This window comes from Prosopis cineraria, unplaced genomic scaffold (genome assembly GCF_029017545.1).
Source record: "Prosopis cineraria cultivar Desert tree isolate PC_DT_omini unplaced genomic scaffold, ASM2901754v1 PC10, whole genome shotgun sequence".
Classification (NCBI taxonomy): Eukaryota; Viridiplantae; Streptophyta; class Magnoliopsida; order Fabales; family Fabaceae; genus Prosopis; species Prosopis cineraria.
In genome coordinates this window covers 31,658,926-31,678,085 of record NW_026555341.1, presented here as the reverse complement: position 1 = coordinate 31,678,085, position 19,160 = coordinate 31,658,926, and the positions used below count along the sequence as shown (strand labels likewise).

The following is a 19,160-nucleotide window of genomic DNA, read 5'->3' as shown; positions in this document are numbered from 1 at the left end:
CTTTAATTAGACATGCTTAACTCTAACAAAATAAAATAAAATAAAATAAAAGCTATATTGCCCTGATATCTTATTTGATTGATTCTTTATGAGAACGAACTTGATGCATTGCTATATTACGTCTTCGAACCGTAAGCGTACGATTATGTGCACATCACTTTCCTTCTGCCTATGAGACTATTTGATCTCTCATGTGAACATCACTTTGAATTGTTGGCATTTATCATTATTATTAATAATGGTGTTGGTTTTACATTGCTGTCGGCGGGTGACTCCATCTCATCATCTTATCCCTTATATTTTAAGGCAATTGTTCAACGCCACACCCTGAAGATAATTCTGATGAAAATAGACATTTCGGAGCCAGCCTCGATCCTCTGTATTTCACCTCAAGTTACTCATAATCTTTATGCTATAATATTTGAATTATATTCAAGACTGCATAATATAATTTTGAAAACATTAAGTAATTCACACATAAATTAATATTATGTAATATAATACATGAAGACAAATTTTCTGTCAAAGCACAATGAAACAGATACATATAACATAGTCAAAAACTATGGGATGGGATTCTGTATAGATTTGAATTCGTTGAGTGACCTAAATCTATTCATTCAATTAATGTCTCACTTATAGTGTTCGTGGATGAACAATAAATACCAACAGTGCCAGAGATGCTAGGTCTCAATAGATAACGAAAAGGGTCTCGAGTTCCCTTACCACAATTCACTTGGATGTAAAAAGATACAAGACTTTGATAGAACAAATGTATGATTTTTATTGAAATGTAAAAAGATTACAAACTAAAAACAAAAAACTGAAAAGGACTAATGAATGTAAAATTTGTGAGTCTTTGATGGAGTGTTAACTAATTTCTTCTGTATTTTGTCCTTCTATTTATAGTATCGGAATAGCGGAAGCCTTTTTCTTGAACTTAGCACGTTCTGCCAAAGGATAAGGGATCTCGTGAAACTTATGGCACGGTCTCTCCATTTTGATAACTAGCCCATTTCATTGAACTACTTGGGTGTAGATTTTGGTATTACTTAAGATCGTGTCTTCGTGCCAACAGTTTAATATTTGCAGCTGACGGGACTTTGACATGTTTACTTTTTGTGACCTTTATTGAGTTTCGGGGCCTGCCCCTTTCGCTTATATTGGGCCTGATGCTTCAATTACTTAGCCAACTAGCCTTGTAACTTATTTAAGCGATGTTTCATATTTAGCCAAACATATAGCTATTGGATTTCACCAATACTTAAATTATCAAGATATCTTGACCAAAAAAAAAATTTCAAGATGCATTTTTCTCCAAAAATTTAAAACAACTCTTAAGATCAAAGCTAATACTTGCTCCAAAAATTTGAGTTTTGACATTTTTAGAGTATTAGATGATAAAATCTCTTATAATTGTGCGACTAATTCAAATTATTGATATCATGCTACACAAGAAACTAATTGAATAAGTAAACTCAGGCCATTCGCCAGATCCAAATATGATTCGGTATATATTCATCAGGGTAAATTTTTCTATTAAAAATTATTTTTTGGAAAATGCTAGGTAGAAAATTATTTTTATATTGAATTTACCAAAATTAAAATTTACAAAAATTATGAGATTTTTTTATATTACATGTAGACCAGATACAGTAAATCTGGACCCTCAATTTAATAATATAAAAAAATTAATATTAAATGTGTACAATCTAGATTAAATATAAACTGTCCAAATTAGTGACAAGCAAATTTTTTAGAAATTTATATAGTTTTTATAAATTTTATTTTAATAAATACGGAATAAAAATAAACATAGTACCAAAATACACATCACACTAAATCTCATGCGATTGATAATGCAACAGCGTAAAATAAAGAAGCTTAGACCACTCTTTGCGAACAGTACCAAGAAAGGGATAAGAAAACATTACATCAAGCTCTCCTTCTATCACAGTTTGGATAACCCCATCGATGCCGGCGGCGACACCATGGACATGAACTCAGAGTCCCTTGCCATGGCTTCTAGTATTTCGTAGGAAGCACACATCTCAAAGTCGAAGCTACCTTCTTCTGCTCCGGCATCCGCCGCTAGTTTCCATACCTTTGTATTGGCGGGGCCGACGCGAACGGCCGCCGGCCTTCCCCAGCCGAAATCAATGTCATAAAAGTTGGTTCTCGGCGAGCTACTGGTTGCCATAAACCTCCCATTTACCGCACGTTGTGAGCGCATGGTTGGATTTTGCACCCAAGCTTCAAAGTCCTTCTTGATCTTCTCTTCTGTGCATGATGAGATTGCCTTGTTCATTTCCAATGTAAACTTCCCAAGGCCTCCATCTCCCACCAAGTCCCTTACTTTCATCGTCACGGAAGTGATGAACTGCACTGTGATTCCAAAATAGGTGTCTGGTATTGGTGGATGTGAAACTCTAGATCTAGCGGATATGAGGAATCCGTAAGTGACTTCTTCTTCAGGGTCAAGATTCTGATTTCTGATAGCAGACCTCCAAACATGGCCGAGCACAGCTTGCAAGGAGGAGATTTTGTTGCTGATGACAACATCCTCGACCTCTGAGTTAGCTTTTGCTTTGAGTTCAGCAATTTTTTCCCTTTTAAAGTGAAAGATCCTCCTAGAGAATGGACCTGGTTGAACTGAATTAGTAGATCCCTTCCTATAATTCTCCATTATTTCTTTGTATGGAATTCGTAAAGGACGTTCAATGTGACCATGAGGAACCATCTTTCAAATGTAGCGAGCTGTGAATCTGAAGCTATGTGGTTTAAACCATTTCGGGAGATCTCTGCCCATGCATTCCAAAAATCCCAGACCGGCTTCACATCAGCAAGACAATGGTTTGTTGACAAAGCGATGAAGATGCCGTCCACTAGCTCTGTGACTTGAACCGCCATTAATGGTTCCCTAGTTCCTTCAAAGTTCTTAAAATTTCCGGTTGGGAAAAAAGAGTAGAGAACTGGAGGAACATAAGTGGGTTCCACAATGTCTGCAATTGTAGTATTCTCGGCAATGGCGTGAACAAAGCTTACTCCAGCATTGTTGCAAGTGATGAAGACAGAGGAGGTGTCGTCCTCCTCGTTGGCGATGACTGCAAGACGGCCGGCGAGGGGCAGGTAGAAGTCGAGAGCGGAAGAAAGCGAGTCCTTCAAGTGCTGGATCACTGTCTCTGTGTGTTCAAACGATGATGATGAAGTGGGTTTGTAATAAAGAAGTCCCTTTTGACCATGCTCAAGTAGTAGATACTGAAGATCCCATGGATTCAGGTCAATTAGCTGTGGTGAGTTGCCATTGTTAACATGGCCTCGAGCTTGAACTGTAGTTATGGAGATCAATTGGATGGCTTTCATATTGGAATGGAGTTGGTTTCACTTTGCAATTGCTGGTCTTAGGCCTTTTATGGGCCAACAAGATAATATCAAAGAATTATGCGGATGTCAAGGTCTCGATGATTTGTCATCCATGCTATTCGTGATTAATTATTTTAATTTTTATATAACGTTGTATGGAGATGAAGACTGAGAAAGTGATGACCTATAGCATCTGGCCAGGGAAAAAAGTATTTTTTTCAACTAAAAAGGAAAATAAGTGAATGAATATGTTTTGGCGTTGATATACATTCATATTGGCAAAAAATAATATATCATATTGATATATATATTCCGGAATGATAATGTTCCTGTCACCGAAACTATAGTGATGGGAATATTTTCTTATTTCAGACATTATCTGAGAAATGAATAAATAAATTACATATTACAGGTATACTTTTTTTATTTATAAATTTTTTTTATTAGAGGAAATTTTATTCAAAGTATCACATGTACTTGCTGAACTTGACAATTAGAAACCATAATTTAATATAATTAGGTGGGCCCATGCATGCCGACCAACTGGAAACCATGTATATGATTTTAGAACATGAGACTACTCAAGTCAATTAGTCATTATTATTAATTGGAAAGCATGTATCCGTTTGTTTAAAAATATAAAATATTTTTAATTAAATTTTATTTTTTAATAAAATAATTATTTACCTTTTAATTAATTCTATCTTTTCATATTTACTTCTATTAAATACCATATAATAAATATAAAATTATTATTAATAGGGATACTTTTAAAAAAGATAATAATTATATTTTAAAAGATTAAACATTTAACTCTTCAAAAAATATTTTATATTTTGTAATAAAAAAATTATATAATTTTCATTAAATTAAAGAAAATAATTAACTGAGCTTATATATATGCACATATGGCTACGTGGTGTTTAGATGACGAGACATTCAATTGGTGACGGGTGTGTTTGGATTAAAAATTTTATAACTGAAGTTAAGATTCAACTGAGGTTAGCAAACTAAGGTTAAAAAAAAAGTCAGTTAATGTAACGTGATTTATGTTTGGATACCTTATTTTTAAAAGTTAGTTAGATAAACTGAAATTCGTTTGGATAATTTGATTCAAAAGCCAGTTAAAATGTTTAATGACAAAAATAAGTATGAATTTTTTTCTTAAATATTAAATCTTAAATAAGCATGATTATATTTTTAGACTAACTAATAAGTAAAAATATTAAATTTAAAATCACAACTAATAAGTAAAATATCTTAAATATTCAATTACAAAAACCTAAAATAAACTAATGTTCAATTGATATGATTTACAAGCTGGTCTCTAATTATATCACGAACATGTTGCATCTGTCTTGATGATCCGGGTAGATTTGACGAGGATGCCTCACCAATATCGATATCTTCCTCAAGGACATCTACACTTTCATCTTCAGCTTGAATGAATTGCTCATCAGTAATTGAATTTCTCCTAATAAAGTTATGTATTGCCATTGTTGCACAAACAATTTGAACTTGTGTTTTATATTTAAATTTGGGCATTTTTTGTATAATTGCAAACCTATTCTTCCATACTCCAAAAGTTCTTTCTATAGTGCATCTCAAACTTGAATGATAATAATTGAAGACCTCATTATTGTTTGCAAATCCTGCAACTCGCCTGAAGTCTGGAAGGTGATAACGTTCGCAACGATATGGACCAAGATACCCATTTAGTGTTGGATAACCAGAATCAACCAAATAATATTTACCTATTAAATAAAAGGAAGTGTTGTAAATTTGACCAATATTAAATTAATGCAATAATTATTATAGTTACTTTAATAAAATATACCTGGAGGTGGATGCGGAAAATGCATTAAAGGAGTTGATATGGCATTATCAAATACTCGGGCATCATGAGCTGTACCTTCCCATCCCGCAATGACAAAAGTAAAACACATGTCCCAATCACATACAGCCATGACATTCTGTGTTGCATATCCCTTTCTTTCAATAAATTTAATTTGATCAGCAACACTAACCACACATGGCACATGAGTGCCATCAATTGCTCCTATAGCATCCTTAAAGAATGGCCAATACCGTGGATCATTTTGAATTTTTGAATGACATCGTTGAAATGAAGGATCAAGTGGTTTTATGTTTGCCTTGGAAAGGTTAAGGCATGCAGCTAATACTTTATGAAAATTTCTATGGACAGTTTCCCTTGAATGTTGAAATCGTTCCTGTATCATCCTATTACCAACTCCATGTCCAATTGTATTCAAAAACATTCCAACCATTTCTTCAACTCCCATTTTTTTAGATTTCTTTAGACCAAGCTCAACTAGTGTCGCACACAGTTGCCTAAACAAATGTTTTTCCATTCGAAACATTTCATAACAACGATCAGGATGACCTTGCAAAATCTCATTGACCCACATTTGCCCTGTTTGCCTGCTAGTTCTTCGTGGCTCTTTACACACATATGGCATCACATATTCACCAACTAATTGACATATTTCTTCTTGCTCAGATATATCTTGTTGTAACAAGGGAAGTAGTTGATGAGCTACATCTATATCCCAACCTTCATTCCAACCTAACATATATTCATTTGAATCTTCCATGATTTTCAACCTGAGGTAAAATAGTATATGAATATCATTTGTATATAATATAAAATACATAGTATATAAATATCATTTAATAACATAAAAAATAAAGCATAAGATAAGCATTAGATAAGAGTTAAATATTCATTACAAACCAGCCAAAAGAAACTACAAGTAGTCTTTAAGTCAAAATAAACACCAGTCAAGTCATCATAAGCATAGTGAGGTACAAGTCAGCCAAAAGAAACTACAAGTAGTCTTTAAGTCAAAATAAACACCAGTCAAGTCATCATAAGCATAGCGAGGTACAAGTCAGCCAAAAGCAACTACAAGTAGTCTTTAAGTCAAAATAAACACCAGTCAAGTCATCATAAGCCTAAATAAAAATTCATCCTGATGTATTCTTTGAAATAAAATCCGGTAGATGGTAGACTTGGTGCTTCAACCAATTGACCAAGTGATCAGGATGGTCTTTAAGTTGCCAGTAAGCATCTCGCATAGGCTTGTATAGAACAAGATTGACACATCTCCAATGCAAATCTTTATCACCAAAAACTTCTGGAAGTCCATTTAAGTGAGCCACAACCTCAGAAACTCCTATGTCATTTGCCAAAATCTTGTTCACTGTCTCTGTTCTAGCTCTATTATCCTTGGCCATTTCACTCATCGCATCTGCTATTTTCATTGAGGCAGGGACTTTTTGCTTTTTCCTCCCACCAACGCCTACCACCCTCTTTCTCTTGTCTTGACTTCCATCACCACTAGTTCCACCGGTATTTATAGTGACATTCAAGCCCAACAACTCATCGGTGACCCCCGTAGGTGCTATAGTGTCAGATAAATTTAGTTCCTCTTCACTATCACCGGAGCCTTCTCGAAGGTCAATAGTAGGGCGGTACACATCCTCATCATCATCATCCTCTATTTGGGTCTGGGTAGCAGATGGTACAAAAAGTGTCTCCCCAGTTGCTAGGACATCCTTGAATATCAATGTTAATTCCCTTGCAAATCTTAGACCTTTATATCTAAATTTTTCATAAAGAGGATTTTCCTGCAACCATTCAAATAACCAACAATTAAAATTTTTAAATTAAATTCTAATTTTAAAAACACTTAACAACTAAAGCATACCAAGATTTTTCGCTCCCACCACTCATCTGGAGCATCAACAGTATTCTTGTCACTGTCCCATCCTAAGCCGGTTTCACTTGAAAACAACTTATGCCATACGTTCCATTCTTTCCTCATGTTATCTAGCTTATTTTTCAATTGCTTTCGCTCATACTTTTTTCCTGTCTTCGCCTCAAATCCCTCAATTATTGCCTGCCACCCATTTTTGTTGAAAGCAGTTCCTTTCCTTTGTTTCTTGTACACTTGTTCCAAGCATTCTTTAATGAAAATTTCTGTTAAAGTTGAATTCCACACAGCTTTTCCTTTGTCTCTGTTCATTGTTGTATAGACTAGCCAGCCATCACAAACATGCAAAATCAATATATATCTCTACATATATGTATCAATTTAACATATTTTTTTCTCCAGAATATTTCATACAAAAACAGGAAGAATCACCAAGCATTAGGCGTGTGTATTACATGTTTGTATATTTTAGGGGACAAATGTTTTTGCAACACAAAGGTTCACCAACATAATTTATTTCACATTCTATGCAAGTATATAAAATTATTCTAGTTTATTGATCAACCCTTATTCCAGTCCAAGAATTTTTTGATCAATCCTTAAACCTATAAAAGATGACAAATATAATTTTATTTATGAGGGTAAGCTAATAAAACTTTTTTTTACTTTTATTTTGTTCACATTTCATTCCATTCCAAATCCCTGGCCGAAAAAACATAGAAGAGGAAAAAAAATAGAACAGGAAAAAACAGCCCTTGCTTACTTTTGTTTTGTCAAACCTGAGGATAATCAAAAACACAGAACAGGAAAAAAATTGAACTAGCTAAAAAATATAAACAGAAACCATAAGTTTCTCCTTCTGCCAAGGATGATCAGAAACTTTCACCAAGCTGTAATTTAAAAAAAAAAAAGAAGAAACTTCCATGCATGATACAAGAGATCAGAAAATGCAACAGACCAGAGAATGCAATACCGAAAAATGCAGCAGACCACAAATCAGTGAAAGACCAGAAAATGCCACATAAAGAACACAACAGACCAGACCAGAGAATGCAGGCAACGAAAAAGGCAACAAAGACGAACATGGACCAGAGATGCGAAAAGAGACTGCAACAGGGATTCAGGATCTGGAACAGGGATTCAGGATCTACAGCAGAGACCATGAATGAAAAGGCAACAAGGAAGGCAATGAAAGAAGACAAAAGAAAAGCTTATGGGCAGTAGATCCGGTGACTAGGAGCAGCTCTGTTGGTCGACGCCGGAGACAGATGGGCACCAGGGAGAACGACCACTTCCGGGAAGGCACACGATGGACACAAGAAGAGACGACAACAAGCTGGAGATCGGCTGGAGGTCACTTGCTTTAACACAGTGGAGATGAGCTTGGACGCCGGACGAGCAACGAAGGTGGAGCTCTGATCTGGTTCTTCAGTTTGCGAGGTCACGGGAGAAGAGAAAGCTGGAATGAGAAGCTGGAACTTAGCTCGTGGGTTGGATAAATGAGAGGAGAGAGAAAACATGCACAAATTGAAAAGATAATCAATGCTTCCAACGGTTAGATCAACGCAACGCCAGGAAAAAAGCCTCAACTATCAGCTTCTGAATAAACGCTCGTTTTGCTCTAACTGTGGTTGAGATATTTTGTTAATCCAAACATTATTTTTTCACTTTTTTTTCTCTAACCGAGGTTTGACTCACTCTAACTGAGGTTATGTTATAATCCAAACATGCACGACATCATTTGATGGGTGTCTCAAAAAAGAAAAAAGATTCCCCTTGCTTTTCTCCTGCCAATGGCGGACTGATGGGAATTAAAAAAAAAAAGACTACTTAAGAATGTTTTGTAGATTAAAGGGAACACATTGAAAATAAATTTTATGATTTAGCCGCATTTCGTTTTAATTATTGTAATGTTGCATATATTTAATATTGTTGTTATCTTTTTAGAATTTTCTCAATTATTGTTGTCTTTTTAAAATATTTTCAGTTAATTTTAACATTTCTAAAATATCCTCACATTTATTTATAAGGTTAATGTTGAGGTTTAAATGGTGTGTTAACTCATTTACTTTGTACAGCCTTTTAAATGAATAAGCTAAGATTTCACATTTTTCTTCTTTGAATTTATATATTCTATATTTCTTTCTATATCTTCAATATATTCTTTTCTTCCTTTTCTCTTTTCCATACTGTATTAATTGGAATCTCAGTCAAGTTTCCACTCAACTTCTGTTACCAAACTTACTTTAAAATATTTCCCTAATGCGAGGAATCATCATGCGAGAACACTTCTGGGAGTAAAAGTTTTTAAACTAGAGCTCCTAAGTTACTTGGTAAGACTCTTGATTCAAAATTTCTGAAGCTTCTAATAATTATTGCAGGGATAGTTATTTTGTGAGCTTGTGCACTTGGGAGTAAAAGAAAAAAAAAGAAATACAAAATTAGGAAAATCAAATTTGAATTACTTAATTAGATTATTTTTAAAATATGCCAATTTTATTTATTATAACTTATTTTTTCATTTAATTAATTATTTTTTTAAAAAAAGGAAAAATGTTGTTATGTTTTATTATTATTAAAATTATTGTTGTATGTTATATGATATTTAAGACTTATATATAACTGAATGTATTGATAATTAATGTGTTCTTATTTAAATTATAGTATTTTATTATAATTGACCTTATTTTGATTTGACTCCCAATTAAACCCCTGACTAGTTTGATTTTCAATAACTTAACTATCATGTGAGGTAATTAGTTCTATCCAATTTGACAAAAAAGAGCTAAGAAGTGAGATGGGCTCAGTGGTCACAAGAGTTGCTGTGGAAGAGTTATTGGATCCCGTGAAGGAAGAAGGGGAACTAGTGAAAGGAGGTTGAGAAGAGACCATCGGAGGTGCAAAATGAGGACAGAGAAGAGAAGAGATGAGATGAGATGTGTGAAGGTGGAATTTGAGAAATAGTTGGCCATGGAATGAAGGAATGAGCCGCGGTGAAGGGGAGGGGATTTTTATTTTTTTTTTCGTTTTCTTTTCATTTTTCTAATCTTTATCTTTCATTATTCTATAATTTAAAAAATTATTTAATAAAATAATATGAATGAAAAAAAATTAAGGAAGTAAAAAGAAAAAGTAGGAATAATGGAATCTGTGGAATGGTGTGGGAAGTGGGACCAAAGATGAAGACAAGACGGTGCAAATGGGAGGACTAGTTTCAGGGGCTGGTCAGGGTGTGTTGATGCTTTACCGAAAGAGACCCCAGATGCTATCAGTACTGATGATAAGGCTCTGATGCAAAGAAACAATATATGGAATAAAATATGTGCTCACTGGACAACTTCACGGGGACACATTCAAAGATTTTTAATAGAATTTTATTTTTTTAAAAAATTATTCATTATCTTTAAACTAATAATATTTTTTTACATTTACTCTTATTTAATGAAATATTTTACCTTAAAAAAAATATAAAATGATCTATTGTACAGGGACATTTTTGAAAGAGAGTTAATGATTATACTTAAAAGATTAAAAATACTTTATATTTTTAACATTCAATTCTCAAAAAATATCTTATATTTTTTAACGAGAGGAGTATAATCATATAATTACATCTTGTACAAAATATGCTAAAGAGAATAATATACAATAATATATATATATCCGGTAAAAAAAATATAACAATATATATAAGAATAAAATTATCATTAACTTTTATGTATTTTGTTTTACTTTAATGAAATTGATTTTTTTTTTCAAAAACAAACTTGTTGTAATATTTTACACCGAGCCATTGTGTTATGTATAGTCTTTTTTTTTTTTATCTCAAGTAATGTTATTATTGTTCAATTTTTCATCGTACAGGGTTATTAGAGTTGCCGAGTAATGCAAATGGGGGAAAAACATTCCCTCGCGCTTTCTTGTGTCATGATCAATACTAGCCGATAAGAGCTGCCTGGTAGATTACTCTTTTAGGCCTTTATTGATAGTTCTAGTGGTAAAAGGATAAAAAAAAATATTAAAAAAAAGTATCCAAATGAAGATATTCGTTATAATTTTTTTTTTAAGAGGTCAAATACGTACAAACAAGCAAACTCACACACTTATCCCTCCACCACACGGGATAGGGATATATGAAGCGCATAATCTCTCTTTGAAAATGAAGATATGGTCGTCATATTTTTATCAGCATATGGTTTTTTTTTTTTTAATCATAGGTCATCATATGGTTCAAATTGGACAAATTCAGAAACAAATACAAATATAATTTATAAAATTAAAATATCATACATTGAGTTAAACCTTCCTAATCTAATCACTCTGACAAAGATAGAGATGCTCAATGTTAGAGCCGAGTCCGAGCTACTTTACTTGATAACTCTGTCGGTGGCGGCGGCGCCGCCACATGCATGAACTCAGGGTCTCTTCCCAGAGCTTCCAGTATTTCATAGGAGGCACAAAGCTCGATGTCGAAGCTACCTTCTTCTGCTCCGGCATCAACCGCCAGCTTCCACATCATTTTATTGGCCGGGCCGCCGGGAGCCGCCTTCGGCCGTCCCCAGCCGAAGTCAATGGCATAAAAGTTGGTTCTCGGGCAGCTACTTGATCTCATAGACTTCCCAATTATGGCACTTTGTTCATGCATCGTTGGATTTTGTACCCAAGCTTCAAAGTCTCTCTTAATTCTTTCTTCTGTGTATGAAGAGACCATCTTGTTCATTTCCAAAGCAAACCTCCCACGTCCTCCATCTCCCACCAAATCCCTTACTTTCATCGTCACAGTAGAAAAATGTACTGTGATTCCAAAATAATTGTCTTCTATTGGTGGGTGAGAAACTCTAGATCTAGCAGATACATGAAATATGTAAGTGACTTCTTCTTCTGGATCAAGATTCTGGTTTCTGATCACCGACCTCCAAACATGGGCTACAATAGCTTGATAAGAGGAGATTTTGTTGCTGATGACACCATCTTGTACCTCAGATTTAACTTTCGCTTTTAGGTCTGCAAGTTTGTCCTTTTCGAAATGAAATATCCTCCTTGAAAATTGAGGTGATTGAAGCGAATTAGTTGACTCCTTGTGGTAATTCTCCATTATTTTTTTGAATGGGATGCGTATGGGTCGTTCAATATTATCATGAGGAAACCATCGTTCAAATGAAGCGAGCTTCAAGTCTGAAGCTACGTGGTTTAAACCATTTCGAGAGATCTGAGCCCACGTATTCAATAAATTCCAGAACGGCTTCACGTCAGCAACACAATGGTTCATAGAGCAAGAAATGAAGATGCCGTCAACCAGCTCTGTGACTTGAACCGCCATTAATGGAATCCGAGTTGCTTCGAAATTCTTCGATGTGACAAGTGGGAAGAAGAATTTCACAACTGGAGGAACACAAGTGGGTTCGAGGATGTCGGCAATTGTAGTGTTGTCAACTATGGCATGAACAAAGCTTACTCCGGCGTTGTTACAACTGATGAAGACGGAGGATAACGTGTCATCGCCGCCGTTCGGGACAATAACAAGACGGCCGGCGAGCGGCTGGAAGAAGTCGAGTGTGCAAGAAAGCGAGTCCTTCAAGTGTTGGATCACTGTCTGTGTGTGTTTTAAGGATGATGATGATGAGGGCTTGTGAAAGAGAAGCCCCTTTTGAGCGTAGCCAAATACTAAATATTGAAGATCCCATGGATTCAGGTCGATTTGTTGACGTAAGTCACCATTAATAAGGCAGCTTCGTGCTTGGATCGTAGTTGTGGAGATCACTCGGAAGGCCTCCGTCTCCATGTGATAGTTTGTGAAATTGTGCGGTGTTTCTCTGTTTTTTCTTTTGACCGACGGTGTTTCTCTGCAACTGCTTCAATTTATTGCCCTTAGCAGACTTGAGAAGAAAATCAGATTCTAATCACGTGAACCAGACAATCAATCTAAACCGTTCATTACACATGTATCGGTTGTCACGTCACATCTTGATGCCAGAATGATCAGTAAGACCAACTAAAATGCCTCGTGTCCGTTTGTTTTTTTGGGTTTAGAATATACTCATTACCTTCCAATTTTGGATATATTTTACTTTTTTAAAATTAAAAAAATAAAATTTTATTTATGATATTTTTTTAAATATTACATTTTAAGTGAATAGAAAATTTAAATAATATTATAAAATACTCTCTCTAATTTTATTTGTAAAATATTTTTTTAAAATAATTTTAATTTAAAATATGAAATATTTTATAATAATTAAATTATTTTTTAATTTTATATTTTTTTAATTAAAATAAAGATATTTAATATAATTATATTGTTTTTAAAATCAAATTTTAATTAAGAGACCCATACAGTCAATCTAAACCGTTCAACTTATCACACGTGAGACATGTATTGGTTGTCACGTCACATCTTGGAATGATCAGTAAGACCAGCTAACATGCCGGGCGTCCATTTCTTTTTTGATTTAGAATATATATATTTTTTTAAATTATAAGACAATTTTAATTATATTTTAATTTTTAAAAATTTAAAAATATAAAAAAGGTTTCGTTTATAATATTTTTTTAATATTATTTTTAAGTGGAGAGAGGATTTAAATAATATTATAGGATGCTCTTTAATTTTATTTGTAGGACATCTTTTAAAAAAATTTTAATCTAAAATATAAAATATCTTATAATAATTAAAATATATTTTTTTAAAATTTTATCTTTTATTGATTACAGTAAAAGTATTTAATGAAGTTGTATCATTATTTAAAATTAATGATAAAAATAACAGTACATTTTATTTTTTTATGATATAAAAAAAACTAAAACCTTGTTTGTTTTTCATTTTTAAAAATTATTTTTAAAATAAAACTAAAAAAATTTAATTTTTTTTGAATAAGTGTTTGTTATTTAGTTATTTCAAAACGTTTTTCATTTTTTTTAAAATAAAAAATAGAAACAACTTTAAGTTATTTTTATTTTATTTTTCTTATTTTTAAAATACACTAAATTTGATTATTTAAAATTATAATTTTCTTGAATAATTTTTATTATTAATCACTACCATTAATTGCCTATAATTATCACAATAAATATATTTTTTAATTCTAAAATTATTTTTAAATTACATAACAAAATGGATTTTCATTTTATTTTTGTTTCAAAAAAAATTTGAAAACTGTATTATAAAACAGTTTTTAAAAATAAAAAATAAAGACTGAAACCAAACAAGGCCTAACTTTTTTTGGATGCGCGAAATAGTTGAAAAATAATTTACAATAAGAATAAGAGGGAATAATGTTTAATTTTGTAAAAGTATTTTTAAAAAGTTTATATATTTGTTTTAACAAAGTAAGTTTGCAAATTGTTATTATTGAACGTTGTTGATATTCATAATAGATGAAAAGAATAACTTTTTCTTTTAAATTTTTTGAGTTAATTTACTTCTCACAATATTTATCTTGAACATTAAATAAAAAATATATCTGAGATTTCAAAAATGTTATCTGAAGTGTACTAAAATGCCAATAAAATAGAAGATGTTATAGGATTATTTATTGGTTCAAAATCAACCCATCAATTATAAATTTATAATATTGTCATTTTGCGATCAGAATAGTTTGGTCATTTCCTAACAAAACTTATTGTAAGATAGGTTGCATATGATTGAAGTAAAATTAGGTGACAACTTCGTCGCCAGTTTCATTGTCTGCCATTCTCCCAACATCTTTTCAACCCGTGAGTCTTATTTACTTTGGACAATTTTAAATTTCAAAATCATGAAAATCAAACTTTCAATGTATAAATTATATCAAACCATATTGTTTACAAGCAATAAACAATATAAATTAAATTTTCGTGCCTGTAAAGACAAATGTCGACAAAAGCATCAGAAAAGCAAAAGCTAGATATGAAATGTCATTGCCAGAAAGTAAAGTTGGAAAAGGTTGATAAGATCATTGGGTGTCTGACAAGTGTGCCATTTTGTATTATGATATTCTTTTTATAGTTTTATTTTACGTTAAAACTTCTATTCGAAAATATACATTTCTCCGTCAAATATATAAATTTCTCAGGATTTTTATAAAATGATCAATTAATAAAAAGAAATTAGTTTACAGTACATTAGTCTGCAATAATTTTAAAGGGAATGAGGGAATGAAAAGTTTTAAGTTCTGAGAAACATTAAATGAAACAAAAGTAAAATAGTTAGCAAGCTTTCATATATCTTGCACCAGCGGAAGAAAAAAGTAATGCTTCAAAAGGAGGCAGTGAAATAATTTCCTTCCATGGCACTAAAATGTAAGACTGCATTAAATGGAGATCTCATTCGATGATGCTTCTTTGTTCGAAGCTAGCACACTTTGAAAGCAAAGGAGATTGAAACAATTTGGCTCAATGTAAGAAGACTGTTTCCAAATGAAGCTTTGCATGAACTCAGAGTTGACAAAAAGGATAGCAAGACAGTACGTGCTACAATCCTCTTTGAATTATTTTCATCCTTGTGTTCCAAAGCAGTTGAGAATTATCTGTCATAGGAAATATATTCCACATTATCTCATAATCACAAATTCTAGAAGCATTAGTATCCCTTTTGTTAGAACCAAACCAAACACAAACCTCCAAAAGATTAAAAAAAAAACAATTATTGAAATTCCTTAATCACTTACCTCAGATGACAAATAATCCCTTTGTGAAATGCAAGATTTTTTTTTCCTATACTAGGTTAAGGAATATAATAAGACTTCTAACCTGAAAATCCAAACCATACTTATACAACCTAGTGAGAGTTCTGATAAGCCAAGTAGAAAAATCAATAGTCACTAATTCAAAGGCATGAATAGACAAAGCACCAAACCAAATTGATTTGGCATTACTACTACAAATTTAATTAGATATGACGAATCTAATTGAATAGTTATATGCTTAACTGTCTAATAATGAGATGTGGAGAAGAATATTGGATAGTTTTGTGAATAACCATCTAATATATATTGATATATTAGATGTTTATTTAAAGAACTGTGCAATATCTATTTTAAAGTTAAAATTATTTAAAAATTTATAATTAAAAAATTATATTGGATGGTTGTTTAACATAATCCTCCAATATGTCATCTGTATTTTGGACGGAAATAACCATCCAATATATGTTTTAAAAAACTCCCCCTCCCATTTTAGATTTCATTTATGCGCCGTCTCCTTTTCCTCTCCTTTATTTCCCATTTCTTCATCGCCAAGCATCTTTACCATTGGTTTGCAGTTGGTTGCAATGCTGTGGGGCTCTCCTTCTTCAATCATTAACGTCGTGGGTTTCCTCTTCTCCTTCATTGACTATATGTGCATCAACTCTATAAGTGTCCTCACATCTTCTCTTCTCATTTCTTATGAATCTTGTGATTGCTAGATCAAATAGTTTAACTAGCTTTTATGTTTGATTATTGTTTGGATTGTTGGATTATATGTTTTGATGATTACAAAACTAAGAGAAAAGGGGTTTGTTATGTGTGCAGATATATAAAGAATCATAGATAAAGACAAAACTTCAAGAGCATGAAGAATCAAGAGAAGATAAAGAACTATAACATAAGTTATTTAAATTCTTTTAGATTCAATGTGAAAATTCTGAGAGTTTAATCATATTTCATTATCATTAAAATGAATGCATCATCTTTAGCTCATAAGTGTCCTTTATGAACATTAAGACTCATCTTAGTACATTCAAGCTTGCAAGTTATATCATTTTAGCTTGTAGTAGTTCATTGAAGCTGAGTTCTTTATGGACTGAAGAATCACACGTGATTATGTATGATCACTCATGAGATTAGCAAGTTAGGCACACCAACTAATGTTTTATGCAAGAATCAAGAAGTGATTTATGCATAATTTATTACTTGTATTTGTGTGATGCCTTGACAATACTTCTGTGTTCTAAATCATGCAAGCAAGCCTTTGGTTTGCACACAAGATTTGTCAAGTTGTGTTTTATTGCATTATGGCAAGATCTATTTCACACGCGAGAGTTGATGGTAACCACGCATGATTTTGCATTCTCTTGAACACACTTTGCTAAAATTGAGTCTTAAATCTTTTCAAGCCTTATTCAAATTGCATACTTGTGTGATTTGTGATTCACAATTCAATATCTCTTAATCATGCAAAATCTTACTTGAGTGCATAACGGTTTCAAGCATGATTTGTATCCCAGAGTGGTCCAAATTTTATAACTTGCCATTTCACACATGAGTGTTGTTGTGTTCCATGAGTGATATGTCTTCCCGAATGGTTTGGGTATGAAACAAGTTATTTCACGTGTGACAGTCTATTGCTTCCATGTAAGATTTGTTTCTTAGAATTGGCTTTGACATTTTGTCAGCTAAACCACACATGAGAGCATGTTAGTTCTATGTAAGTTCTGTCATATAGATTTAGGCTTAGCTTTTTGCCAGCCATATCACGCGTGAAGACAAGTTGGTCGCACACAAGATTTGTCACATAGAAATGATTTTGGCTTTCTATCAGCCAAACCATGCGTGAGAGTAAGAGGATTGCATGCAAATTTTTGCACACAGAATGGGTTGCATATTCATATACTCAAAACCACGCGTGAGATACCTTGGAGTTCACACCTAGTTTATCACATATACATATCTAGAACTTGATACAAGTCATTTCATGCATGATATAACAAGATGCACATAAGAAATGGCCTGTCAACTGTCAAAAACTATAAATATGATACAATTCAAATCTGAGTAAGAACTTTTGATCCTTGAGCAAACTGTTCTTTATCTGAGCATTCAAAAAGGTTTCAAAATATGCTTAATCATTTAGCATTCATTCATCATTCTTGAAAAGAATTGTAAAAAAGCTCTCACAAATTTATAAGCTTTCAATTATAATTTATCCACTCTTTAGGAGAGTTCCTTTGTGAAAGTTTATCTTATTCTTCTGAAATCTTAAAAAGGGATTTTTTTAAGTGTTTGTAACAAGTTGTTGAATTGTAGCAATACTTGTTGGTTGATTCAAGACAAGTTAAGTCTTGTGAGTTTTACTGTAGTAACAAGTACCTATTGAACCTTGTGATTTTAGTTGAAAATCTCAAGTGTGATCTTGATGACTGGACATAGGCTGAGTTTGGACTGAACTAGGATAAATCTTATATGTTTAATCTCTTTTTCCTTCACACTTACGTTATTTACTCCTTGAATTTTTAAAAATCTTTAAGTGTCACCTAATTCACCTCCCTCTTAGGTGTTAGCCTATCAAATATGGATTTCATTGAGCATGTTTGATTTTTGATTAGGCTTTTGTTTATTAGATTACATTATATTAATTTTATGTTATTATTGTTGAATGCAAGGTGTCCAATGAAATGTTTCATAGAAAAAAAATTATCTTTAGCTAAAACCCACATGAAATTTAAGTTATGGATAACTTTAAAATGCATGCTAGACTAATAATATATGATTAGATGGGAATTATATTTAGTTTTTATTTTTATTTGAATTTATGGTCTATATTTTGTTTGAACAACATTCCACTAGTTTGATTGGAATTTTTTTATCATTTGATTCTTTGATTGATGATTGAGTAGTGTGTGAAGTTTTATATTGATTAAAATTGTATATAAGTACTTTAAGGTTACTCAAAGTTGTTACTCAAGTATGATTTTTATCTTTAAATACTATATATTAAATACTATATGATATTGATAATGATGATGTGAGGGCAAAATGCCCTAAGAAGTTCCATTTTTATACTGTTTGCTGTCAAATTTTCATTTAAAATTAATAGTTTGGCATTTTAAGAGTTCGTTTGTTTAAGCTTTTTTTATAAGTAAAATGCACTTTTTTATATAAGAAAAGTTTTTTATTTGTTTTAAATAGGGATGAGAAATTTTAATGAAAGCAGCTTTTATACGTTGATGATATATAATTTTATAACTATTGGGCCTCTATATTAATATTAATATTAAAAAATAATTTTTTTTGAATGTAACCAAACATAATATAATTCCTAATTTTTTTAAAAAACTCTACAAAATAAATCACTTTTTGTAAAATCTCTAAAGTATTTAAAAAT

The 19,160-nt window shown here is 32.2% G+C and overlaps 3 protein-coding genes across 3 annotated transcripts; all 3 read right to left on the bottom strand.

Moving 5' to 3' along the window:
• Positions 1-1,831: 1,831 nt before the first annotated feature.
• LOC129323220 (uncharacterized acetyltransferase At3g50280-like) lies at positions 1,832-3,397 on the bottom strand. Its single transcript, XM_054969829.1, has one exon. The coding sequence runs from the start codon at positions 3,361-3,363 to the stop codon at positions 2,686-2,688; it is 678 nt and encodes a 225-aa protein (XP_054825804.1). The 5' UTR covers positions 3,364-3,397; the 3' UTR covers positions 1,832-2,685.
• LOC129322559 (uncharacterized acetyltransferase At3g50280-like) lies at positions 1,952-2,686 on the bottom strand. The gene has a single exon (XM_054968859.1). It carries the CDS (start codon positions 2,684-2,686, stop codon positions 1,952-1,954), a length of 735 nt encoding a protein of 244 aa, XP_054824834.1.
• A 7,953-nt stretch (positions 3,398-11,350) lies between the features above and the next one.
• Positions 11,351-12,958, bottom strand: LOC129322911 (uncharacterized acetyltransferase At3g50280-like). The gene has a single exon (XM_054969371.1). It carries the CDS (start codon positions 12,880-12,882, stop codon positions 11,446-11,448), a length of 1,437 nt encoding a protein of 478 aa, XP_054825346.1. The 5' UTR covers positions 12,883-12,958; the 3' UTR covers positions 11,351-11,445.
• Positions 12,959-19,160: the final 6,202 nt, after the last annotated feature.